Source organism: Falco naumanni, chromosome 15 (assembly GCF_017639655.2).
Source record: "Falco naumanni isolate bFalNau1 chromosome 15, bFalNau1.pat, whole genome shotgun sequence".
In the NCBI taxonomy this organism is placed as follows: Eukaryota; Metazoa; Chordata; class Aves; order Falconiformes; family Falconidae; genus Falco; species Falco naumanni.
The window spans coordinates 11,007,176-11,032,358 of record NC_054068.1 but is presented as its reverse complement, the minus strand read 5'-3'; the positions used below and the strand labels follow the sequence as shown (position 1 = coordinate 11,032,358).

General features: G+C 40.7%; 1 protein-coding gene across 1 annotated transcript in view; it reads right to left on the bottom strand.

The window, feature by feature from the left end:
• Positions 1–24,663, bottom strand: part of LOC121097734 (transcription initiation factor TFIID subunit 4-like) — a 146,380-nt gene extending 121,717 nt beyond the window's left edge. The window contains 7 exon segments of the mRNA XM_040614990.1: positions 1,328–1,417; positions 3,082–3,204; positions 4,106–4,333; positions 5,990–6,127; positions 19,574–19,746; positions 23,501–23,990; positions 23,993–24,663. Coding sequence (XP_040470924.1) covers positions 1,328–1,417; positions 3,082–3,204; positions 4,106–4,333; positions 5,990–6,127; positions 19,574–19,746; positions 23,501–23,990; positions 23,993–24,640 — 1,890 coding nt within the window. The 5' untranslated portion in view covers positions 24,641–24,663.
• Between the last annotated feature and the right edge of the window lie 520 nt (positions 24,664–25,183).

Below are 25,183 nucleotides of genomic sequence, written 5' to 3'. Positions count from 1 at the left end.
AGTTCAACTAAAAAATACAGTTCTAAAAGGCTATATTGTACCTTCACCCATAAACTTTTTACTTTTTAAGTGGTAGTAGTGTTCCTTTGAAGTGCTCCCCCCAGGCAGCTGTAGAATGCAACAGTGTTTAGCCCAAGCCACAGTTCTTACTAAACTTCTAATATTTATTTAAAAACTTAATACCGGTTGCCAAGAAAAGACTTCAAAGAAAGGAAGCAAGTTAAAACTTATCATGATGCTAAAGTGACTGTGGTATAAGAGCAGGAAAAGGCACAAAAAAAGGGTTAATGATAACTTGAAAAACCAGAAGCAGACGGAGAGAGTTCTGAAGAAAAGCTGAACTGAGAGAAGAAAGAAAGGAAATCTGCCCTAAACTGAGAAGGACTAGAAGAAAAATGCTTTTTAAATTATAGTTGTGGTTTTGTTGGGACATAATTAAACACGCTTTGTATGCCTGTATATAATTTTGCATATGGAAACTATTGTAGCTAAGGTACAAGACCCAATTAGAAGTTAAATTTTCCCCCACCTATACCAACTTAGGACCCAACAATAAATCCATTTGGTACCGCATTAGATCTTCTATTATAGATTAGTTCCAGATTACAAGCAGGATCAGCTAATCAGTTATTTCAACAGCATTATCCATTTTTCATAATGACCATGACACATACATTGAAAGTTATCAATGACTCAAAGGTAGATTAAAAAAACAATATGGAAAAAGCTTATCAAATTACTTGAAGCATTCTATAGAAATAACTTCTGACTCTTCCAAACGTGAAAGCTGAACTTCTTAACAAAAAACATTACCTACTACCACAGAAAAGCATATACATTATAACAGTAAAGGATCACTACAGAATAGGTAATGGATGAATTCCAAGCTAGGGAGTAAGTGCTTTTTTATATGAATCTAATTACTACAAAGTTCTAGATCAGGGCTACTCAAGCAGTAAACTCCAGATCAGCTCTGGATGACAAATAAAATTTTTCTTAAACCTAAACCAAGGCCCCAAACACATGAGGTCTCCCTCCTGTAGGGATCCCCTTTCTTACCATTCCTGCAGCCCGTCAGGGCGCAGGCAGCTGCAGCAGCAGCCACAGCTCCCAGCCGCGGAAGGAAGCAGAAAGCAGCACCTGGCTGGCCCCGCAGCAACGGAGCCTGCACGTGACTTCCAGCCAAGAAGATATTGCCAGCACGAAGTAAAACTGAGTAGTCCTGCTCTAGACAGGTGAAGCTATTTCCGCTTAAAAACTATATGCTAAAATTTCACGTACCGACATTTGCACTGAAATAAATTTATCTAAACAATATTCTTATTACCTTAAGGAAAGGTACAAGATATGGCTGAGGAGATGATTTGAGTTCCGATTGAAGGCGGCCTGTAAATTCTTCCGGATCAATCTTTGCATCCTTCACGGGGAAGAAAAAAAGAAAATCATCAAAAACTCAGTTCAGTTGTCTGGTTGTTTTTTTTCCAGATAATATATATGTATGTATCTCTAGCTAAACAGGCTACCATACCAAGAATAACTTTCAAAGCTCAAGTCCCTCAACTCCTCTCTATAAAATCCTTCTGTCAAGAGGTAATTTATATATGTAATATGCCACTCAGAATTCAGACAGCTCCCTTTGCGATGCACAATTTAAGAAGCAACAAGATCCCACAAACACTTAAGTCCTTTTTAGGACTCCATTCTCCCACTAACATTTACATAGGGATTTCTTTTAAAAAATATTAATTAAACAAAACAGGTTGTTGAACTAACCTTACAAACTATTATAAAATATGTCAGCCCCTGTAATAAGAAAGTATCTTTACTTCATTCCAAAACCAATTTTGAAGGTCCAGTTTAAGTTAGTAGAATATACGTATGTGTACTTATATATAAAAGAGATGTAAAGCATATGCATATATAAAAAGCGTACATGTAATTATATATACAGAATTTTCACCTATACAAATGTGTGTATGTGTAGACATGTGTATATACTCACAAAATATACACTTATGAATATATATATTTCACATATTCAGTAGTTAATACCAGAAAACTCCAGCACCATTACTTACAATCTCAGGTTGTAATAAGAACATTCATTAGCTTTCCTGCACTGATAGAGAACAAGAACAAAGCCAAACAAACCAAAACAACCTTCAATAAATATATTTATCATGTCATGTGTCTCATTACTTTGTTTAAAATATTTAAAGTAGTTACCTTCACCTAGTTAATCTTTCCTAGTTTTCAAAAGTTAAAATGAGGTTTTATTGGAACCACTTATTATTGTTGAATTGTATTATTGTTGAATGGGTCATACTTAAAGAAAGTCTTAGGCTTGTCTAAAATAGACAGGCTTCTCTGTCAATGAACCCAAAGAAACACATATCATATTTTAATACTTTTAAATCCAAGTTCTTCATAGACTATAATTAATTTCTTCTAAGAAGCTTGATCATTTGTTCAGCTCCACAGTAACATCTGTTTGCAACTCATTTATGAAATTCACTGAAAAATCTGTTGCACTGCAGACTACAGTAAGTCAGACTTCTTCTCAGCCCAAGGACTCTGTCTAGCAGAAACACAACTTTGCCTCTTGAAATCCACCTGCAGTGAAGGCCCCATGCAGCAGCATCTGCCTGCAGAACTGCTCGGACTCAGCAGCTTAGCAAAATACTTTTCCTTCAGTCCAAGAAACTCTAAACCACATTTAATAGCTTCTTACTGTTTCAGAGAAGACCATAGTTTGGAGAAAAAGAAACTTCACGCATCCTCAAGGAAAAATCCTGTATTTTACTCTATTTTTCTAAATAGAAGACCAAAATATTATCCATCAAAACAAAAGTGCTTTTGACAAATGCATACTTTGTTGCATTTCCCCTTCCAGAAACTAAGAGAAAGCCTACCTTTAACAGATTTTTGAAGACATGAAACATACCACTTTGATGCAGCCCAACTCCTTTCACTTTCATTACAACAAAAAAAAAATGGTTAAGAACAAAGCAGTAGTTTTCAGCACATGTAAATAACAAGCTTACTAGGTAACTGACAAAATGAAGATAACTAAGTATTTACCAACAAATCTTGAACCAGAGCTTTCACATTACGGGATGTTTCTGGAGATGGTGAATTGTGAGAAGCAAGTTTTATAAGGGTAGCTAAAAAGTTTTTGCATTTTTTCACATTCTCTTGCATTTCCTGCAAAAGCCAGAGAAAACAAATATCAGATCCATGCTATTTTCCGTTAGGATCAATGCGTGCTCTGATCACTATAACAGGGGAAAATTATGAAACTGTCCCAATTCAGGCAGGACATATTTGACATACATCTGCAGCTATTTTACAGTTGCTGCTAGTTAGCTGACATTTTCTTCACTTCTTTATGTAACTGAACATCATACCTCACAAATACTAACAAAAAAAAAACCCAAACCACAAAACAATGAAAGAAATATATTTAATACTTTACAGTCTGTTTTGATAAAAATAACTTTAAATATGAGAAGTAACACAACAATTTGTTGTGAGATGCAATCTCCTTTGAGATGCTCAATACACAATGTACAATGTTCCCCAAGCTATCTAAATTTGTTAAATTGATTCAGAACGTTTTTTTGTACAAAGCAGCTACAGCAGTAAAATCAAATTAGAAACTCTTCAAACATCACCATATCTAATCTTTTCTTCATCAGTAGTAAAAAAAGCTTCAATTTTTCAAGCCATTGTTTTTATATGGTGTTATTACTCCAAGAAACAGAAACATTACACTTCAGTGTAACCACAGTTTTGAGGATCAGCAACATGATAATAACAAAGTTCATAGACTGAAGGCCTGATTCTTCTGCCTACAGAAACAGAATGGTTCTTTCACTACTGACATGTACATGGCAGGATGGGGAGAGCCAACCACATGTGTTCTTCCTCTCAGAATTGGTATCCAATTTACTTGAAAAGAGGGGAAGGTTTTCTTCTTTGGAAAGTGTTTGTTCCATCATGGAAAGCGTGCCTGCATGCAGGAAAAGTTCTTTCTGTTTCTGAATAGACCCGAGAAGTTCAGGAAATACTAAGGAGACCAAGTATCTAGTATTTTAAAACTTACCTGTGATACAACTGTAGTTCCGGGTACAGGAGAGCTTGGTATGACCTGGGGCTGTGCTGGTACTTGTGCTGTTGTATGAGGTGGAAGTGGCAGCCGAGGCTGACCCTGGTTTTGTGCTGAAGCTTGAGTCTGTCCACCAGTAATTACTGCAGGTTGTTGAGAAGCCGACGTTCCAGTTGCTACTGTTGTCTTGAATAAATTTTGAGCACTTGTTGTAGCTACTGATACCTATTAATATTTTATATTGAAAAAAGCTGATTATCTTCTTTAAAATCTTTTACTCTATCATAAAGTTCTTGAAAGTCTGACAAGAAAAACTTGTTTCCTTTCAAATACAGCCATGCTGACAAATAGAACCACTGACCTTACTTATAACCCTAATTTTGTCACCCTTTACTGAACAGTGAAAGTCCTCATATAAAGTTCTTTCTATTACAAAAAAAAGTGTGCCACTAAAAAATAAGATGCTATTATCCAGCCATGTAAGATCATCATGATGATGTGACTTCTCAAACTCAACTTTCTGTAAATTTGGCCCTTAATGTAACAACTCAGTTCCCAATGATCTGAGGTCATGTCATCAGGTTTACAATTATCTATACCACAGTTACAATGACAGCTCAGATGTAGATGACAAATACACTAACACTAGTGAATCTGGTATTAACCATTAGTGGTTTCCTAAATAGTGGTGAGCCCAGTAGCAGCATACATGCTTTTGCACCAGTGCAAAGACCTAGTGAATCAAACTGTCCTGGATGGACCTAGCTGGGCCATATACCATGTGGCACACTCCTCAACCTTGGCAGGCTGGAAAGCTTATCAGGCTGCACAGAACACCACGTACACACACCCCCACCCTCATCCAGTTCAGCTCTCACACTTTATCTGACCTAATAAGCCACTCTTCCAAGTGCCAAAAAAATCTCAGACACACCAAATGAGACTGCAGAAGCTACAGAGAGCTCAGCCAAGTAGCCTAACACACTGAGCAGAAGCCACCAGAACCTCCCAATCCAGCCTGACAGCAGAGCTTTGCTCTGTCTTGGGTGCAGCGGCAGAACAAGCTGACCCAGGCACTGCAATGCCACAGGTGATGCCATGGGTCCTGCAGCACTGGTGACCATACAGCAGATACCACAGTTCTCGATGGGGAACAAACATAGTGCCGCATGTCCACCACCGAAACAGTATTTGTGAGGCCAGCTGATTTAAGTTTTCTCTTTTAAAATAAAGCTTGCTTAAAACTGCATCTACACTACCCCAAAAAACATTGGGGGTAAAAAAAAGACAGGCTGATGGAATTGGGGTTGCTCAACCTGGAGAAAACTCAACTCCAGGAAAACCTTATAGCTGCCTTTCAATACTTAAAGGGAGGGGAATTATAAGAAAGATGGGGACAGACTTTTGCAAGGGTTTGTAGCAATAGGACAAGGGCTAACGGTTTTAAAAAGAGCACAGACTTAGTAGAGAATTTCTCCCTAATATCTAATCTGTCAGGGTGGTGAGACACTGGAAGAGGCTGCCCGGAGGAGCTGTGGATGCCCCATCCCTGGCAGTGTCCAAGGCCAGGCTGGATGGGGCTTTGAGCAACCTGCTCCAGTGGAAGGTGTCCCTGCCCATGTGGGAGGCTGGAACTAGGTGATCTTTAAGGTCTCTCCAACCCAAACCATTCTGTGATTCTATGAAACATTAGAAAATAAGATCTAGGCTATCACTCAGCACCTGCATAGCACATTCTGACTATACATTCATTATTATTCCTGGTATTACGTTTGCAATAAAAACAAACATGAACATTAAAATTCACTTTTGAAAAAACTATGTAATTACAAACATCATTTTCTTCACCCATTTTTTGCTTTTTATATTCTTACTACTTACTGTGGTATGTGAAAGAATAGAGCCTCCAGGCAGAGTCGCAGCAGTTGTAGCACTGACAGGAGTAGCAGTTGATGGAACAACTTTGGCTTGCACTGGAAGTCCTAGGCGGACAGTAGATGTGGCTACAGAAGTTGGTTGCTAATAAAGGAAAAATAAGCATTTTATATTTTTTCCTCCTTATAAACTTGATTTCCAATACTTTTTTATAATACTGATTACATGAATAATCATTATGAATGCTGAAAAAAAAACCCCAAAACTAGTAATACATTTTTAAATATATATTCACAAATAATGCAAAAATGAGCTTTCTTATGTTCAATGGTATGGTTGCAGTATTTCTCCTAAAAAGCTATTTTTCATACAGATATGTGGAAATGAATAGAACATCAATTTTTTGCAGGTCACATCCTATAGGATGTGACCTGCAAAAAATTGATGTTACATTGATCTATTAGTTCAGTTGTAATATTTACATTTCAGTATTCATCAAGATTTGAGTTTATAATTGCCAGTAACACATATTGGTCCTTTTGATATTTACTGGCCTGTTCTATTGCTTTTTCTTGAAGAAAATTAACATGCAGAGAAAATTCAGAGAGCAGAAAATGTAATTTCAGATTAAAACATATAGAAATTAATTTGCACAAAAATAAAGTCTAAGCATTTGGGGAATCTTTGTCATAAATGCACACTCTGTAACCGGACAGCAACTGGAATGTTAAGTGCAGACAAAGGAAAATGACTGGCTTATAGCCTCTCACTCAGTAGCATACTCTACAACTCAGTATATCTCTCATGCAGCAAACATAGTGGTTTTGTAACTTACTTTACCTGAGAGGTTGACATCTCTTACCATCATATAAAAGGACAATATTTAGGAATTAAAAAATGTACCCAGGAAAGTTGTTATTTAATTCTACAGGAATGTAAATACCATTATGGAAGAAATACCTCAGACAATATGGCAATTATGACAAAAAGAGAACCACTCGTTAAAAACAGAGGCTCCACTGGTCTCTTGCAACTTATATTCGTTAAGATTTATATTCAAACACATACTTAGAAAAGACAAATTTTCCAAGTGGCTGTAGTAATAAATCATAGACAATACTGTTTCTCACAAGATAAAACCGTTATTCCTTGATTTACATTTTAAATTATGTATGTCTCTAATATTTTTATAAAGAGCTGCTTATTTTAGATTCTTACATTGCCTACTAAGCCTACATAAAATACGTCTTCAAAGTACACCCAGTACACTTGAGAGATCTCCAAAAGGAACAGAGGCCCAGGCAGGCATGCAAAACCCCAAGCATTCCTTACGGATCAGTCCAACAATATCGTCTACTGTATATCAATCTTCTATACTCAGGGAGGAAAAGGTGGGGAAAAATAAAATAAAAAAAATCTACCTGACATCCAAACAAAACATTCTTTTTTTGTTTGGATAGCATTCAAGATTTTTGAAATCTTGACTTAGGGATGTCTTATATACTGAGACATCCTAGAGACAATAAACAGCATCACCGTGAATAGGCAGAATTGTCTGGGTTTTTTGGAAGAAGCTTCTTCTGTTGTTAAATACCACACTTACTTTCTTCATTGTAAAGAAGATCACTTACTCCAATTTCCTTAAAATATGGGTTGAATGAAACTATATTTACTCAATGAATGTTTGCAGTTAAAAACATAAATACTGTGTATCTTGGTCATTTGCTTATAATCAGTGCTTCCAATCTAGAAATACAACATGCCCATGAGATATATCTGCCCCTTTCTTGTCAGTAAGAGCTTCCAGAGGTGAGGATTTATAAAGCAAGCAAGATAACCAGGCAAACTTCTGGCAGTTGCTCAGTTCTGAGAAAGATCTGCGGCCAGAAATCCACAAATACATAGCTCAGACTGCTACCTAGAGAATTTTTCTCATCTAGTAAGTGCTCACGATTCATCACAGGAACATACTTGAAAACAATGCTGCATATAATCAAAATACAAAATTTCAGAGTTATAACAGCATACTATTCAACTAAGTATGTACTCCACTGTGCCAGACCACAGGAGCAAACTATGCAACATGAAGACTAAAATTCACCCTCAGTTTTAGAAATCAATAGTGACAAAAGCCTTTGATACAAAATGGCAGTAAAGTGTACTAACATGTTAGATATGAAAAAAAAAAGGCTTACTACCAAAAAACTGCAAACAAAGTAACGCAATAGTCTACTAATGCTGTTCCAAAACTCATAAATGTTAAAAAAGGTAAGTATGAAACAAGTGTATGAGAAACATAACAAGGAACTAGCCTAGAGAAATTCTTAAGTATCATGGAAATGATTTTCAAATGACAGATACAAGTTGCTAGAAGACACTCTAAGGACTCCCCAACACAAATGCTTCAAGAAGAACTGCTAAAAACTATTTAGAAACAAATAGCTGTGTTTTCTATGAAAGGAAAGCCGTAAACAGATCTCATGAAAAATCCATCAAAAAGGAAAAAATTATCAACAATATATATAAAAAAAAATTAACCCAATGTGTCAAGTTCCTACTGGAACAATCTAAAAGAATGTATGATGTTCTTCAAAGAAAAACTGCTAAGGTTTGGTATGCTATTAAACTCCAAAACTACCAAGAAAGGCTTAGAAAAGAATACATTTTCAAATGTAACTGTATTATTTTTGATTAAACACATCACATATTTTTACATATCCTAAATACATGAAAGTAATGTTTAAGAGGCTTTTTCCCTGTACTCAGACATTAGCAGGCAGGAAACTAGAACATGAATGCAGTATATAACCCACCACCAACCTCCGTGGGGACACTGGAGAATGCTTACAGTAGCCTGTTGCATACAGACTTGGGCTGGCTCTGCCCACACAGAGAGATCAGAAACTGTCAGAGGAGCACAACACAGTGCTACTTTGGAAAGAAGGATTTCAAAACTAATCTGGCTCACATCTGGCCAGCTTAGACAAGGGATGTCCCAAGCTTCCTTCTGCCTTCACAAGTGATGCAGATAAGGCAGCCGATCCCAGTTTCAGGGTGCAAGAAGCCACCTCCACAAAGGCAGGAAGCACACACTAGAATTGTTCATGGAAGAAAACAGTGTGGAATTACTCTGTCCCCTGTAAATTCAGTCTCTAAATAACCTCATCTTCACTTTCCTATGTAGGCCTTCTCCCCAGAGCTCTGGACACACGAATAGAGAGGCAAAGCTTGAGGCAAGAATGGGAGCAAATTGCACTTGTGCCTGTCTTGCACTAACAAGCCGCCTCTATATTTGAAGGAATATGCAAGGCTGCATTTGAAAAAGCAGGCCGTTTGAATATCGAGAAAATACACCAAAGATTATTTGTCACTGCCAAGGCAGGCCTAGACCAATTTTGGGTACTGCATAGTGCATTCCAGCTTCATAAAATCAAGACAATTTAAATAGCCACTGATGTATGTAAATCCTCAGAAACAGGTTTGTGGTATACTTTTATTTTGTACTATAGGGTGCCAGCAACACAGTCCCTGCACTACAAAGCCAGAGAGCTTATTTTGACAAGTATATTGCATATACATTTCATGATCAGTCCTGTCAACAAACTTGGCCACTATCAACCACAAAAGGAAGAAAGAAAATCCTCCAACAGCATCTTAACAAACATTAACACAAAAGCAGGGGCAAGTTATCACAATACACATCATGACACCTCTTTGTGTCTTCCCATACATTGCTTCACTAGGTACTATGCAAAACTCAATTTCAGCAGAATATGACCTTTAAGTTTAGATTTCGATTTGCAATATCTGAAATCAAACTAAATTCTAAACATTAATCCAGAAGACTTCTTATGAACAAAACAGGCCACCCTAAGGTGCCCTGATGCCTCAAACAATAAAAGACAATTTAATGAAGAGAAAACCAAGGTGGGATCACAGACACTGGAAGGAGCTTAAGGCTAAAGGTCAAACCTGGTAGCTTATCTATATTGGGGTTGCATGGCAAGGCTGTGCTCGCGGGGGCACAGGGTGGCTTCTGTGGGAGGGTGCCAGCAGCTTCCCCCGTGCCCGATGGAGCCGATGCCAGCCGGCTCCCAGACGGACCCGCTGCTGGCCAAGGCCGAGCCCGGCAGCGACGCTGGCAGCGCCTCTGGGATAACGGGTTTCAAAAGGGGGAAAGTTCCTGCGCAAGAGCAGCTGCAGGGGGAGAGGGGAGGGAGCCCGTGGGAGAGCAACAGCCCTGCAGCCCCCCAGGCCAGGGCAGGAGGGGGCCGGGGGGGGCTCCAGGCGCCGGAGCCCGTGGGGAAGCCCCCGGCGAGGCAGGCTGTGCCCCCAGCCCCGGGGGGTAACGGGGAGCAGACCCCCACCCGCAGCCCCTGGGACCCCAGGCCGGGGCAGGGGCAGCGTGTGAGGGGCGGGAGCGGCAGCGACAGCGTGTGCGGGACTGACCCCAGCCCCATTCCCCGTCCCCCTGCCCCGCCGCGGGGAGGAGGGAGAGACATCGGGAGCGAAGCTGAGCCTGGGGAGGGGGGAGGGGAGGGGGGAAGCTGTTCTTAACACTCGGGTTAGTTCTCGTTACCCTAATCCCGTTGGATTGGTAACAAATTCAGCTGATCTCCCCGAGTCGAGTCCGTTCTGCCCGTGCCGCTGTGTGGCGAGTGATCTCCCTGCCCTTGGCTCGACCCACCAGCCTTTCGCCTTTCCTTGCATTTTCTCTCCCCTGTCTGGATGAGGAGGGGGGTGACAGAGCCGCTTTGGTGGGCACCTGGCCCCCACCAGGCTCAGCCCACCTCATCATTTTAGAACACCTAATTTATACAACCTTTCTTATACGCACAGCTGTAGCCCTCCCTACTGTGAAGGTACCATAACACTCCCCATTAACAAACTCTGTTCTCTGATACTTAAAATTCTGTGAAATTTGTAAAGAGTTCATGGAAAAACTTCATATACTTATTGACTGCCTCTCAGTTCTTTTGGTTATAGTTTGTCTGGAACATGCACTTAAACGTCAGATGCAGAGTAATTTGTATGTCAGTGATTTCACTTTTTCACTCTGGTAAAAATACAGCCAAATTGAGCCTAAGTACTAACCCTTTAAAAACTTGACATTTGCGCAGAATTGCAGAAAACGACCGGAGGCAGAACCTCTAACATGTCAGCCGGCAGAGGCAGAACCTTCATTGCCAGCACAGCTCTGAGACACCACAGCATCACTGGAGTCAAGCAGCAGAACCCAAAAAGCTGAGAGGTGCTGCTGTGTTCCTCACATTTGTGATGCCCCTTTTGGGTTCACGAACTAGGAGAATAACAGGCAAGGAAGACACAGGACAGAACTGGGAGCAATTAGACAAGACAGGCAGAGGATCCTGGGACCACCAAAGAGACCTTGAGTAATCTGGGGTTCTAAGTCCCAAACCCCTACCTCTGAAGGGTCAGCATCCTGTTGGTGTAAGCAAATATCCACATAATCCATTATCAAAGTACTTTCTCATTCTGTAAGTGGCTGGTCCATCTATAATCACTAGAATTCATCCAAAGAACCTGGTGAATAAGAAGCAGCTGAATTCTGGCACTACAAATTAGATTCTACCCTTGCCTCAATTGCTCAGTGCTTGTGCTGCATGCAAGTACAGATAATCTAATAACTATTCTTATGCCATATATTTCAAGTGTCCAACTTGAAATGTGGAGTTTGTGACGAGGAGTGGTTATGGCTGCAACTGAAGACAAGGAAGTCAAACTGAACACAAAAAATAAACCTGTATTTTTAATTTATTTAAAATAGAGACAATTAAGCTCTGTTTTCTACTTATAAAAAGAAGCTAATAATCCCCTTAACTGCATTATTGAGAAAGTTGTTATAGGGATAAGCTTCACAAAAAACCCTGCTTGGTTATTAATTCCCACTTCAGAGGGGGGCTTCGATAGTATGCAGCAGATAAGCCTGAAGCAACCCACTGAACAGTGGAGAAAAAATATTACATAATTCTTCATTAATTAATTAAGACTGTCCAGCCTACACACTGTAGAAATTAAAAATAACAGCAGTATGTGGTCATGCAACATAATGCATATGCACATGGGAGCCACTATTACATTGCTCAGGAACCTTCTTTACAGCATTTCCTAATCTTTGCACGTTTAATTTCACAGCCTTACTAATGATTTGAGTGTCTTCTAAGAAGTTTTAAAAGATGCATTAATGCTATGAAAATGTAAGCAGTAGAATTTGTACGTAGTGAGGACTTATCTGCTTATACAGAAAAGTTTCACTCGCCATGAAGGAAAGTGATTTTGTGGTTAAAGCGCAGTTGAGACCATAAATTTTTTACTTTCTCTGGTCTTCCAGCCTACCTGCCCTACTAACACAAATGTATTCTCCAGAACATTGTACAAGAAGCCCAAAAAATGTCTATAAAAAAGAAATAGTACAGAATAGCTTATTTGATAATAATGGTAACAAACCTCAGGCAGCAACAAAGATTTATCAATTTGCATCAAACTTCAGCAAAAAGTAAAACGAGCATTTCTCAAAACAGCAAAAAGGGTGTGAAAGAGACAGAAAAAAAGAAAGAGATCAATAAATGAGGAAAAAATTACCAAAAGACAACATAAACACTGCTGAAAATACAGACACAGCATAGTATCAGAACCATCTCAGATTTGAAAGATTTGCTTTAGCAAGAGCAGGAGCCTGTGAAACATCAGCCAAGTTTAGAACTGCTCCCAACATCACATGTGATAGCAAAGACTAAGCTGTTGTTGCTTGCATTGAGCATATTTCACAGCAAAAATATAGCCACTTCCAGAGCAGGTGATTCAGCACTTTTCGCAAGTTCAAGACTTTTTTTTTTTTCTTTTTAAAAAAGGATGGTAAAGTGAAACAATAGAAAGTGAATATCAAAACACAAAAAACAAATCAGTAAAATTTGTATCATGAACTTGAAATTCTGAAGCACAGAAGTTAGAAAAATGCCTAAAGCAACAAAAAACAAAGCTAGAATTGTCATTTTCTTAACAATGTATATTATTGATATATTGAACGGACAATTTAGGCAATGAAAACAAAAATCAAGTGACAGGTAATCATACTTGTAGCAGAAGAACTGCTAAGTAGCCCACTTACGTGCCTAAATATCTGGACTAAAGCATCAAACTTTACACGCAACTTTACTTTTTCTGATCACTAATAATATACAAAGCAACTTCATACTGGAAAACATATTTTGAATCAAACTTGAAACAAAAACATTAGCAAACTCTAAGACCAAATTTATTTCCTGCAGCATTCTCATGAAAATTCCAATTTACACTATTTCACCTGATTTGTGAGCTCCAGTAACAGATATTCTGTAATAGAAAATTATGGGCCAGGCTAATGTTTCTGTATGATATTCACTTTATCTGCTTGGTGTACAGCAGCACTTCAATTTTGTAACCAACAAAAAATAGTTCTACTCTTTTCAAAATTTAAATAAGTAACTTTTCCGGGGGTGGGTGGTTGGTTATGTATGTAAACCAACTGGTTATCAAGATAATGAAAACCACCAAACAATATCTGCATCAAAAGCATGAAAAGCCATAAGCTGTACAAATGAAAAATGTAGTTAAACAAAAGAAACGCAGCAAAGAAAAACTAGATGGCAGCACCTACCTATTTTTCATAATTTCACAAGTAAAAACTTCAAAACAAGAGAGGCAAAAATGTAATGCAATCTAAATAATGTTTTAAAAGACTTCTGAATTTACTGATTATCTCTGAAGAATACAGCCATGCAAGCAAACCCAAGCTTATTTCACCTGCTTGTAATACAAGAATCCAGATCAAAATTTTTCTAAGATCAACCAAAGTTCCATCAAATTATAGCTTGTTTCCTAAAAATCCTGTACCTTAACTGAGATCCTATAGCAGATAAAATTTCGGCAACATTAATAGTTTTTTAATATTCAGCTAAAATTAACGTCTATCAAAATCTAAAAGGAAACTACAACAATAGAGACAATTGTTCAATTAAAATGATGCAGTTAACTCAAACCAATGTTTGCTTTAAGCATCCAAATATTTTATTTCATTAAATGTTTTTTCAAACAAGCATGTTATCACTGAAAAAGTACTCACAGTACATACTTCTTAATGTATCAAAACATTATTATGATATCATACTCATCGAAGACTGAGTACTTTCATGTAAAACATGACATACCAATTTTAAAAAGGCAAGCCTCTTGCAGCTGCACTGATAAGATGAACGTATATAACATGAAAAATGTGTTGGTTTTATATACCTGAATATTTTGCAATAATTTTTCCCTTAAAAAAAAGTGCGTAGTTAGCTGTAGTTAATACCCCTCCCATTACAATCCTATACGATTTTACAGTTGGACCTAAACTAAAACTATTATACGGTATAATTGTACCTATTCACGTTTTTCTTGAATATATTAAAGAAACCAGAAAGACTGTAAATGTGAAAGACCAGTAAAACACCAAGTACATCTTCCTATTACAGGTACTTCTCTTAATTACTGCTTTCCCTGTACTATTCTGTTACTTGCAGATTCTGATTCTTCTGACTGAATCCATTCCACTACTTCTGACTCTGTGCTTCAGACAACATACATCCTTTTGGGACACACACCCATGCTCCAGAGCCTTTGAGCTTGGCATTAAACTGGTCAGAATTGAGACCCTTCCCACAAGGTACTTGCTTATCCTGAACAGCCAGTTTTTCAGAATTCCTCTAGGAACTGAAACAAGCAGATTATATTCATATTTTACACAGCAGCAATTGAGAAGCATAACTAAATGTCTAATCAAAGATTACCCCACCTACAAGTCAAGAAGTCTTCCTTTCAAAATGGATTTGCCTGTCTTCTTCCAAGAACCCAACACAAAATTGTCCCCAAAGCTGTACTACGTTTGCTTACATCCTCTACTCCTAAAAGCTGCAAAAAATCAGATGAAGGTATTACAAACAACAGAAGTCAAACAATAACTTAAAGAGCAAAGCCAAGCACTCAAAATGTAAGAAACACCAGATTTAAAGTCCGCTGTGCAACATCAATTGTGTGCCTTGATTGCCCAGCTGAAGCTTTTATCTCTGTGCATTTATCATGCAAAGACTGTAATTCACTGCACATGTACGGAAGAGATTAATGTAGGATGAACGGGAAGTTATGTATCTTAATCTTTCTGAACATTTGTGTTTGGCACTGCAATCAAAATATATCTTTTTTTAAACTTGGGAAAGGAAGAGGGATGGCTCTATCAATTCCCTACAAAGGTAAATAATACTATGCTGATATTTGACTTCCGAACCTTCTGCAATGCAATATGTACAGATAAAGTCACTGACTTTAAGGAAAGCATTCTCCTAAGCCCACATACCAAATCCTACGGGAAAGCAGACTACCCTTTCTCTATTTCAGTAGGTCCCATTGTTCCTAGAGAAGGTGGCTTCCTTCCTCACATACTGTCCTGGATACAAGCCCCGTTGCTGAAGCTAGAGAAATATTAATGAGAAATCTTACTTGTATTCCTCCCAAACAGCTGGGAAAAGATCTAGCAAATGATGGCCCTGGGATATGGGAAGAAAATCTTGTATCACTGGGCTGCAGAAGTAGTTTAGAATCTAGACAGCTCTGTATGCATTGGTCAACAGTCTCATTTAAGAACATTCAAAACATTGCCTTACGTTCCCCCTCCTTTTTTTGAGAGTGGAGGAGGAATTAGCTGTTGAGGAGAGAGATTCAAAGCGCTTTCAAATTTAGATAATTTTGTGGTAATTTTTCAGACAATCTTTCTTGTAATTTTTAAAAAAGTAATTAATCATTAATTTTATATTCTCCAGTTACCATTCTCAACACTTCCTAAGGAGCTGCCAAAAGTAACTGCCAGCTTTTGCAATTTTTTTGGGCTTGTTTAATAACCTGTGTTTTAAAACTATGTAGCTCATAACACAATTTCTTAACACATTAATTACTTCAAGTGCATATACAAATTAACACTGAAAACAATCACTTAGCTGAGTAACTTGTGACACATGTCACTGGCTACAAATTAGGACAACCTGAAGAAAAGCAACCATAATACCTATGAAGCATGAAAGCTATTCCTTCTTCTGGCATGTTCTTCATAATAAGACACTATTCCCTAGAATACTTGTAGCAGACTGTGAATTTCTATCTGCATAGACTTTCTACATAGGGAGAAGTACAGTAAAACACAAACTCAGCAACTGAAATACGTCACTAAATTCTACGCATTTAAAGCACCCTGCATTTTAAGCCAAATAAAGCTATCTTAAAATAACTGAAAAAAACATAATTATAAATCTGAGCTCTGCATAGTAAAATAACAATCATCCACTAACTTATTTGAGAGATAGGTGTTTGATGATCTAGAGGTTGAAACATTGTAGCCTGCAATGTTCATCAATCTTGCAAAATATATTGCAGGACTCAAGCAATTGATGTTTATATTCTGTCTGGGTTGAGCTAACAGCACACACAATTTTTCTGTGTTTCAGTCACAGTGGAGACTAGGACTCCTGAATATTATACTTTATAGACATAAAAATATAAGACAATATTTTCCATACATTTTAAAATTCTACTGAAAATTTGAATTCCCAGAATTTAGCTGACATGAGGATTTGATTCTGAAAGAAAAAAAAGCTTAATTACAAACTCAATGATGAAATTATTTTTCAATACACACAATTTCCTGTATTTTAGAACTCAATCCCTTTTCTTGATTAATCATAACAACTACTCAAACAAGTAACTGACACTTCTAAAACCTTAGCATAATATTCACCATTGGACACTTCCTCCAGAAAACCAATGAATAGTCTTTGGTTATAAACCATCCACCTAATACAATAAAGGTCTAGTATATAGTTCTGATATTCTACATCTTTCGAATTTAAACTTTTACAATCTGGTTTTAAAAGGCTGCCAACCACCATTTTTAAAGAACGCTCTAAGGCCAAACATATCTAGAACATAAGCACTATCAAAATGAAAGAAGAGTCTGCAGATCACATACATTGAACTTCCATGACCCTGCAAGTTTCCCAAGGACAGTATTAATTATTTCTTATCCTTGTTAATTACAACAAATAAAGAAACGATGCAGTACAGTTTGGGTAGCTACCACAAAGGTCTGTCAAAGGAGATGAATCCTGACAAGCTACAACACCATGATTCTAATCATGCTATGCTAAAATAATCACACTTTTGCATCCTGTAAGACATTTATCATTTTTAAGGTCTTGCTGGTTTTCTCTAGTCTCAGTCAGCTTATTAGCACTGACAAGTGTAAAGGAGTATCTGCAATACAGTATAGCATTTATCTGGGCAGAACTCTGCACAAAAACAACTACATCTTTCTAGCACCTGAGCTCCTTCAGGATTTACGTATATCTACCAACATAAGAACATGCAGTATCCTCACAACTTTATTGTTATATAAATCCAACAAGTCAGATTATACTCCTTCTGCAACCTTAGCTGCTTCATATAACTAGAGAACAGCTGCCTGAGGCTAACATGATCAACTCCCAACATTTGCTGTGCACACATCTTAAGGCTGACTCTGGGATCCAAACTTCAGTCTTCTAATACAGACTGAACACAAGGCCAAGCAGTTGGTCTACATTTCTGTATGCTTCCAAAGGTTCTCTGGACAATAAAGTTGTATTTCCTCAAACGTTTTCCAACTACAGACAATTTGTTAATATTTAATTTGTTATGAATATTTCCAGTCTGAATTTTAACTCTGTATGCTGGCCACAGCAATTAAAGTTACATGAAAACTAACAGTATGAAACAGAAACAGCTAAAACTAACTCATTTTAACAGACTGAGATCATGTTCTTGGTACGGTCCCACCCCACAATTTCTGTTTTACATTTACACTACGCACTTGTCTTAGGATACATTGCTAGAATGTGTGCTGTGCAGTCCCTTGTAGTCACTACTGAAGAACTGACTGTACTTACTCACAAAGAAAGCCCCAAATAACCAAAACCATACATACAAACTCAAAAGAATGGATTTTTGTTGTCATCAAACTAGTTTTAAAAAAAATAAAAAATCTCAAAACTAACACAGGCTTATCTCTGTGTTTATTTTTCCTGCAATACATATTTATCTTTGAAGGCTTCTATAAGTCTTCTTACCCTTCCAGATAGCACAAATTTAAACATTAAATGGCTGCCTTTTCTGTGAAGAGCTCTTTTACAAATTCCATTCAATACTGCACTTACCTCTCTTCTGAGAGCATAAAGTTTTTCAGGTGTTTCCAGGCTTTTATTTATATCTTTCCTGAGATACATTCCACTGAGCTACAATCTTCCTAGTGACACTCATTCCTAAAACTTGTAATCTAGTTGGCTACTATGGGGTTTCGATTGTCTCACGCTATCAGTTTGATTCTCCAATTTTACTCTGGCTTCCTTCTCTTCAGAAGAGTTTATCGTTGTTTTCAGTTTTTGAAAGAAATTTAACAATCTTTTAGACTGTAGGTATGGTGTAATGCACAAAGCGTATCAGGGGACAGCAATCAAATGTTAAACATCAAGAAATAAATGTTTAAGTTATTTCAAGCAACTTTTTTATTTCTTTGCTTTACCTCAAAGACTGATCCAAGGTCCTCAAGACCTATGATACTATCCAAATTATTGAGCTGTTTTCCCCAATATTCTTTCTGACTGCCCTATACAACAATCATCTCTTTCCACACAAAATTACTTATCACTTCTGCAAACACAGACCTTAGACAGAACTACCTTAAACTCTGCTAATCTATTATTATTATGGCACAGCTGCCCTGTCCTGACACCCAAAGATGTCTGACTCTACATTTTACTAAGATAGCTCCGCTCTAGCCCAAAATGTCCAAAGCTCAACTGCCTCCCTAAAAATTGTAAACCAATATAAAACGAATAAACTTCACCTTTGAAAATTAATTAGTTTGGAGTTGAAATACACACACTCCACTGAAGAGTCTGGGGTAGGAAAGCAAGCTATCCTGTCAATCCATATGAAAAAGGAAATGTAGTCATGATACAGAGAAAACTTCAGTGTAGGCAGATCACACCCACAGGTGAATCAAACCTTTTTTTTAAAATAAAATATTAGAAAAGTTAATTATTACAAATCCTTGTATTGCACATGCTTGGCTTTTTCTTTTCTAATTTCTAGTGAAATCTAGCTATCTCGGGCATCCATTCAGCATGCTGGGATATCACAATGCTTCTGATTCAGAGGAACAAGGGGCACTTACTGAACCAGTGGTATACAGTCCAAACTAAGTTCTGGCTAAGACTAAGCCTTCTAGCCTCCAATGATCCCATAGTCTCAACAGAGTCTTGAGTGACTCTATAAAGTAGATTTTCTCTGAAATACAAAAAAGAAATTCCTAGGCCTCAGAAAACGAACTGTACTTGAGTAACAAGTTCCTATTCCCACAATGAAAGAGGGGAGGAAAGCACATCTGCAAAAACATAGGAGCAAATAAGACGTGAGACAGAGGAAAATGTAATACACAAAAGTAAAGAAGTGAAATTAAGCCAGACATACCTGAGTTGTTGATAGGCGAAAAACGGGGCCAGTTGTGGGCACAGAAAGTCTAGGTGAAATGCTGGCAGGAGCCTGTCCCTGCGTTTGTACTTGAGCCTGCATTTGAGCCTGGGCTAGAGCCTGCTGAGGCACCATCACAAGCTGTCCAGCATCTGTGCGCACCAAAACCATACCTAATGAGAACAAAGTAACAGTAACTATACAATAAAGAATGACATGAACAACAATATCTAAAGAACTAACTACAGAATAAAATCAATGTATAGCACTGTATATTTTTCTTTATATTGTTATCTTTTCCTTTTTATTCTGGTGTAACATGATTTTTCTTTTATTTTGAAGAAGAAAAGGAGCACCTAGTAACAGACAAAAACTAATAGCCAATTCAGTTTGGAATCCAAATAACTGCAGTTTATGGATAACAGTGATGAAAAAAAAAAAAGTCATTTGAGTGTATAGGCATACAGTGACTTTCAACGTCCCAGCTACGGTCAGCAGAATAAAATCAGAAAGAAATAATTCACTAAAAGGAAACTGTAGTGACAATCCAGTAGCTGAGAACAGAATTCAGTATGAACATAGCAGGGACAATGGCATTAGAGCTTTACTAAAACAACAGCTTTAGGGGATGTGTACATGCAAACATTAGGCCAGACACATTTCTGAGTATACAGTAGTTGAGATTTAGCTACTCATTGAGCCTTAACGGATTAATTTATTTGGTACCCATCATCACCATATTGGGAAGCGCTTCCTGTGGTTTAGACATCAAGAACAAACATCGTCAAACCCAGAGAATCAAGTCAACCACTCCTCAGCACAAAATGACACGAGCGCAGATGCTTCAGGAAAACACCAAAGGACATGTTTTAAAATTAACAGAGTACTTTGTAAATGTTTTCTAACACTTCCTGGAAGTAAATGGTAATTTTTTCAGATTATTTTCTAGTAATGTGTTATCACAAATAGAGCTCTTCTACACACCACAGCCCATGCCATCAAGTTTTGCAGTAAGTTTTCCACAGTCAGCAGGTCAGAAAAGGGGAAACAATGGCTAAGTTGGTCCCTGGATCACCTGGAGCATCACACTTACTCAAGATCACTGCAAAGCACGTTATGCACTTCCTCTAGTTCACTCAGAACCGAGCAGCAGTTTCCTAGCCAAATTATTTAAAAAGCATTTCCAAGTTAGTTCCAGAATACATTTTAATAATTTAACCTAGACAGGATACGATGGGTCTATAAACAGAAAAACATCTTGCCTGCAACTACGAGAGAACAAAAAAATAAGAATCTATGAAGTCACTTTTATTCTATTGATAACAAGGTCATTAGACATTGTTCGTACAATTTATGTCTATGTGCAAATTGCTTCATATATATTTTTTAATTTTTCATGGGAAAATTAAGAAGGTAAAAGCATACATTAACTTTTAATTATTGCCTTCCAAGAAAAAAACCATCTCAGTAAAGTGGCACGGTTTGCAGCATACCGTAAAGAGAATAAAGACATTTGAATGCTATTACATCAAGCAAGTAACAAATTTCAAAAGGACCCTACACCAAGAAACTCTTCCTTTCAGTCAGAAATACAAACCCCAGCCCTGGGATGAACATGAGTGAACTGCAGCACCACTAAAAGCCCTCATACAAGTAGCTTTAGGTGCCCCAGCCAACCCTCGCTGCTGAAAGCACAAATAGAAGGCAAAGTTCTGCCACTACAAACTAAAGATTCGTGGAAATCAAGCTTTACGGTGAAAGGCAGAGCGCTACAGCAAGGACCACATACAAAAACCATGACTGTAACTCTGTCAAAGCCCAGAGAGTAATTTTTAAAATAAAAGTTGAAACAAACCCATAAAAACTCTTCCAAAAGATAACTTTTGTGGTCCATTACCCATTTAAGCACCACACCTTGGCGTTCATATTTGCAGAAAATTCTGTAAGCCAATGATATATTTGGTATATGCCATTCCTAAATCAATTGGACATACTAATATTAGCATGTTGCTAACACCTGGCCAAACAGGTAACACTTCTTTGATTATGCTGTGAACCTTATATGAAAATCCTCATAGGATAATGCCTACTACGCATTAAAAAAAAATCCACGTGCTATTTGCACAGATTCACAGGTGTGTTGTTAACTTATCTTCCAGTTTTCTAAAACTAACTGAATAAAAAAATTGCATGGGAAGGACAAATTAATTACACACATGCCACAGTTTCCATAAGAGTTGCAGATGTAATTACTACTATAGATGCATGTATGTTAATGTATTAATGTTACGTCTTAATTCAGTTTGGAGGACTTCAGATTTATTTTACTGAGCAATATGTACAAATTAGAATCTGGTTAAACTATGAGATTAATTTTTCCTTACTGTCAGTCATGTAAAAATGAAATATACAGCTTATGAGTATTAGATGCTAAAATAACTTATTCTCAAAAAAATATTATAAATTTCTGCTTTAGACAGCAGTTTACAATATAGGAGTTTCAAAATTAATTATAAATGATCCACCACTTTAAAGAGTAAAACCTCAAAAATAGCATTGTATTTTCTGAATAACTTCATTTTAGAACATACTGTCTTCATGTTTACGCAAATTTAATGGATTTCAAAGTGCCTTGTAATAAAATTAAGTTCAAATGATAACCTTCCACAGTATAACTTCCGTAACATTTTCTAAACCTTGGACCAGATTTCTTTCAAAGGCTACTTTCCATCTTCTACTTGAAAATTAAGTAACAGAAGAAAGTATTGACACAAGAAACATCAGAAACTGTATGCAAAGTCATGATACAGTTTATCATATGTGTATAGTAATTATCAAATAGATTAACAAAAGGAAATCAAAGGCTAAAGGCACTAATATAGCCTGAAAAGCAACCTCTTACCTGTTTCAAGTTAGTTAGGTCTTAGGTCAGTGGCTTCACTGAGTTTTATAGGTCTGGAGCATTAGAATCTGGAGCAGGACTTTCATAAACCATGGCCAAATACACAACTATACTAAAAGTTCACTTAGAAGCAAGCTTCTATGCCATCACATTTTTGCTCCACTTAGATAATTAATATCAAATATTTTAAGAAACCTAGTGGAAGAAGTTATTTTGTACTACATCAACAGCTCCACATATTATCGCACTATTGATACCAACAGTAAAAAATGAGTTCAAAGGTTCAATCACCTCCTAAATCAAGAAGGCACAAAAGTTGCCAACTTTTTGCAGCATTAAAATCTAAGTAGGGGACCACAGAACCCTTGAAAGTTTCAGATGAAACGATGCACGGTTAAAGCAGGAATCTCTAGGATGAAGGAGTCTGATGTTGGTTAGTTAGCAAACTGCCGAACTTACATTTTTGGTGAAGAAAGTTAAGAAACTAAGGGGAGAACAAACAGGGCATAAGGACTACTGGAAATAAAGTCTGGTGATGTAAAGACGCAGCAGAGTGACAGCATCACGCTTGCTGAAGTTAAAAATTTTAGGTTAAATTACACAAGTTAGCCTGTATCTTGCCACCTGACTCAGGGCAGAGGACACTCTTTGAAGGGAAACTTTTCAAGCCTACCACCAGTAAAGCAGAAAACGGAGCCCCTCGACACACACCCGCAGTTACGGCTGCCCAGCACCCCGGGTGCCCGCCCGGCACAGGGCAGCTGCCGCCGCCCCCCCCCCCCAGCCAGGCAGGCAGGCAGGCAGCCCCCGGCCCCAGCCCCACCAGCGACGGCCCCGTTTGTCACACGTCGCCCGCAGACAGGTGGCTCTTCTTTTGTTTCCAGCACGTCGAACAGCGAGAAGACGGCAACTTTGGGGAAAAGACCCCACAACCGAAGGGGGGGGGGGGGGGGGGGGGGGGGGAGGAGGAGGAGGGAAAAGGTTAGGAAGAGCGGCGCGCCCGCGGCTGAGGCGATTCCACTTACCGGGCGGGATAGTGAAGCCGGGGGGCAGCTGGATGGTGGTCTGCTGAGGCGGCCTGACGATCAGCTGGGGCGCCACGATCCGGGGGGCAGCGCCCAGCGCCGGCCTGGGCGACAGGGCCTGGGGTGCCGCGGGGGCGACGGGGAGGGCAGAGCCCGCCTTGGAGCCGCTGGCCACCGGCTTGGGCGCGGCGCCGGGGGCGGCGGGGGGCGGCGGGGCGCAGTTGGCGACCGAGCCCGGTCCCGGTGGGGCGGCGGGCGCGGGGCTGGCGGAGTTACTGAGTGCGTTTACTGCGGGGAGCGGGCCGTGCGCGGGCTTGGTCTGTGCTGTGGCGGCGTCGGCTCTGCCGTGGCTGCTGACTGGTGGGACTGCCGCCGGCCGGCCCCCGGCGCCCTCCCCGTTGGGCGCCGCCTCGCCGGGGAGCGGCGCGGTCGCGGCGGTGGCGCCCTCCGCCGCTCCCGCCGGCCCCCCGCCCCCCCGCCGGGGTCCCGTTTCCCCCCCGCGGCGCGCTGCGGCGGAGGGCCGGCGGCGGCGGGCGGGCTGCCGCCGGGGCTGGGGCTCTCCGCGTCCCGGGCGACGGCGCCGGCGGCCACATGGTTGTTGACAGGCTGGGCAGGGGCGCCGGCGGGCGGGGGGGCGGCGGGCTGCGGCGGGGCAGGGGCGGCGGGCGCGCCGGGGCTGCTGCCGCCGCCGCCGCTGAGGAGAGCCGCTCCATGTGATTGCTGCACACTACTACTGTTTACACTCACTCCCCTCCCTGCCGCCGCCGCTGCCGCCGCCGCCGCTGCCGCCGCCGGGGAGGACGGGGACGGGAGCGGCCCCTGAGCAGGGGCTCGGCTCTCCGCGGCTCCGGGACACCCCGCCGCCTCCTCTGCCCCAGGCGCGGGAGCAGGCGCGGGATGCCCTTGCTGCTGCCGGACGGGGCTGCTGCCCCCCGCTAGGCTCCCCTGGTGCTGCTGCTGCTGCTGCGGCTGCTGCTGCTGGGACGGGGCGGAGGTCCTGGGCTGGGCCGCCTCGGCGGAGCCCCGGCCGCCGGCCAGCTGCGATTCCAAGGAGCCCACCAGGTCGCTGACCGCCTTCTCGTCCACCTCCTCGGAGAAGAGCAGCATCTCTTCCAGGGGGTCCGTGGCGCCCGCCGCCATCTTGCGCTGAGCTGGGAGCCGGGCGCGCAGCGCGCAAGCGCGCCGGCCTCTGCCGCGCGCGGGGCATTCTGGGAGGGGCCGGCTTCCTCCTGCCCCGCCAGCGGGGCGGGGGCGGGGCGCGCCGCGGGCTGCTGTCGCTGCGTGCTGCTGTCGCTGCGTGCTGGCGGGCCCCGCCGCTGTGCCCGGCCTGGGCACCGCGCCCGGCCTCGCCGTGTCCGTGGGGGCCCGCCGAGACCTGCAGCGCGCCTGCGGGGCTCGGGAACGTTCCGGCGGCCTGAGCGGCCCGGGCGGGGGCCGGCTGCCCGAGGACGAGGGCCCGTGGGCGTTAGCGGGAGGCCGGGAAGCCGAGGGGCGGCGGTGTGCCCAGGCGGGCGCCTCAGCGGTGCCAGGCGGGGAGCGCGGCGGCCGTAGGGCCGTGTCCGCGGGGACTGCTGGCGGGGGTTGGAGGCACGCAGGCCTGCGGCCCTGGTGCGGAGGGGTGTGAGCTTGCCGGCTGGGAGCTGAGTGTCACGCAGACACGTTATCGTTTGGTAGCGAAGCGGC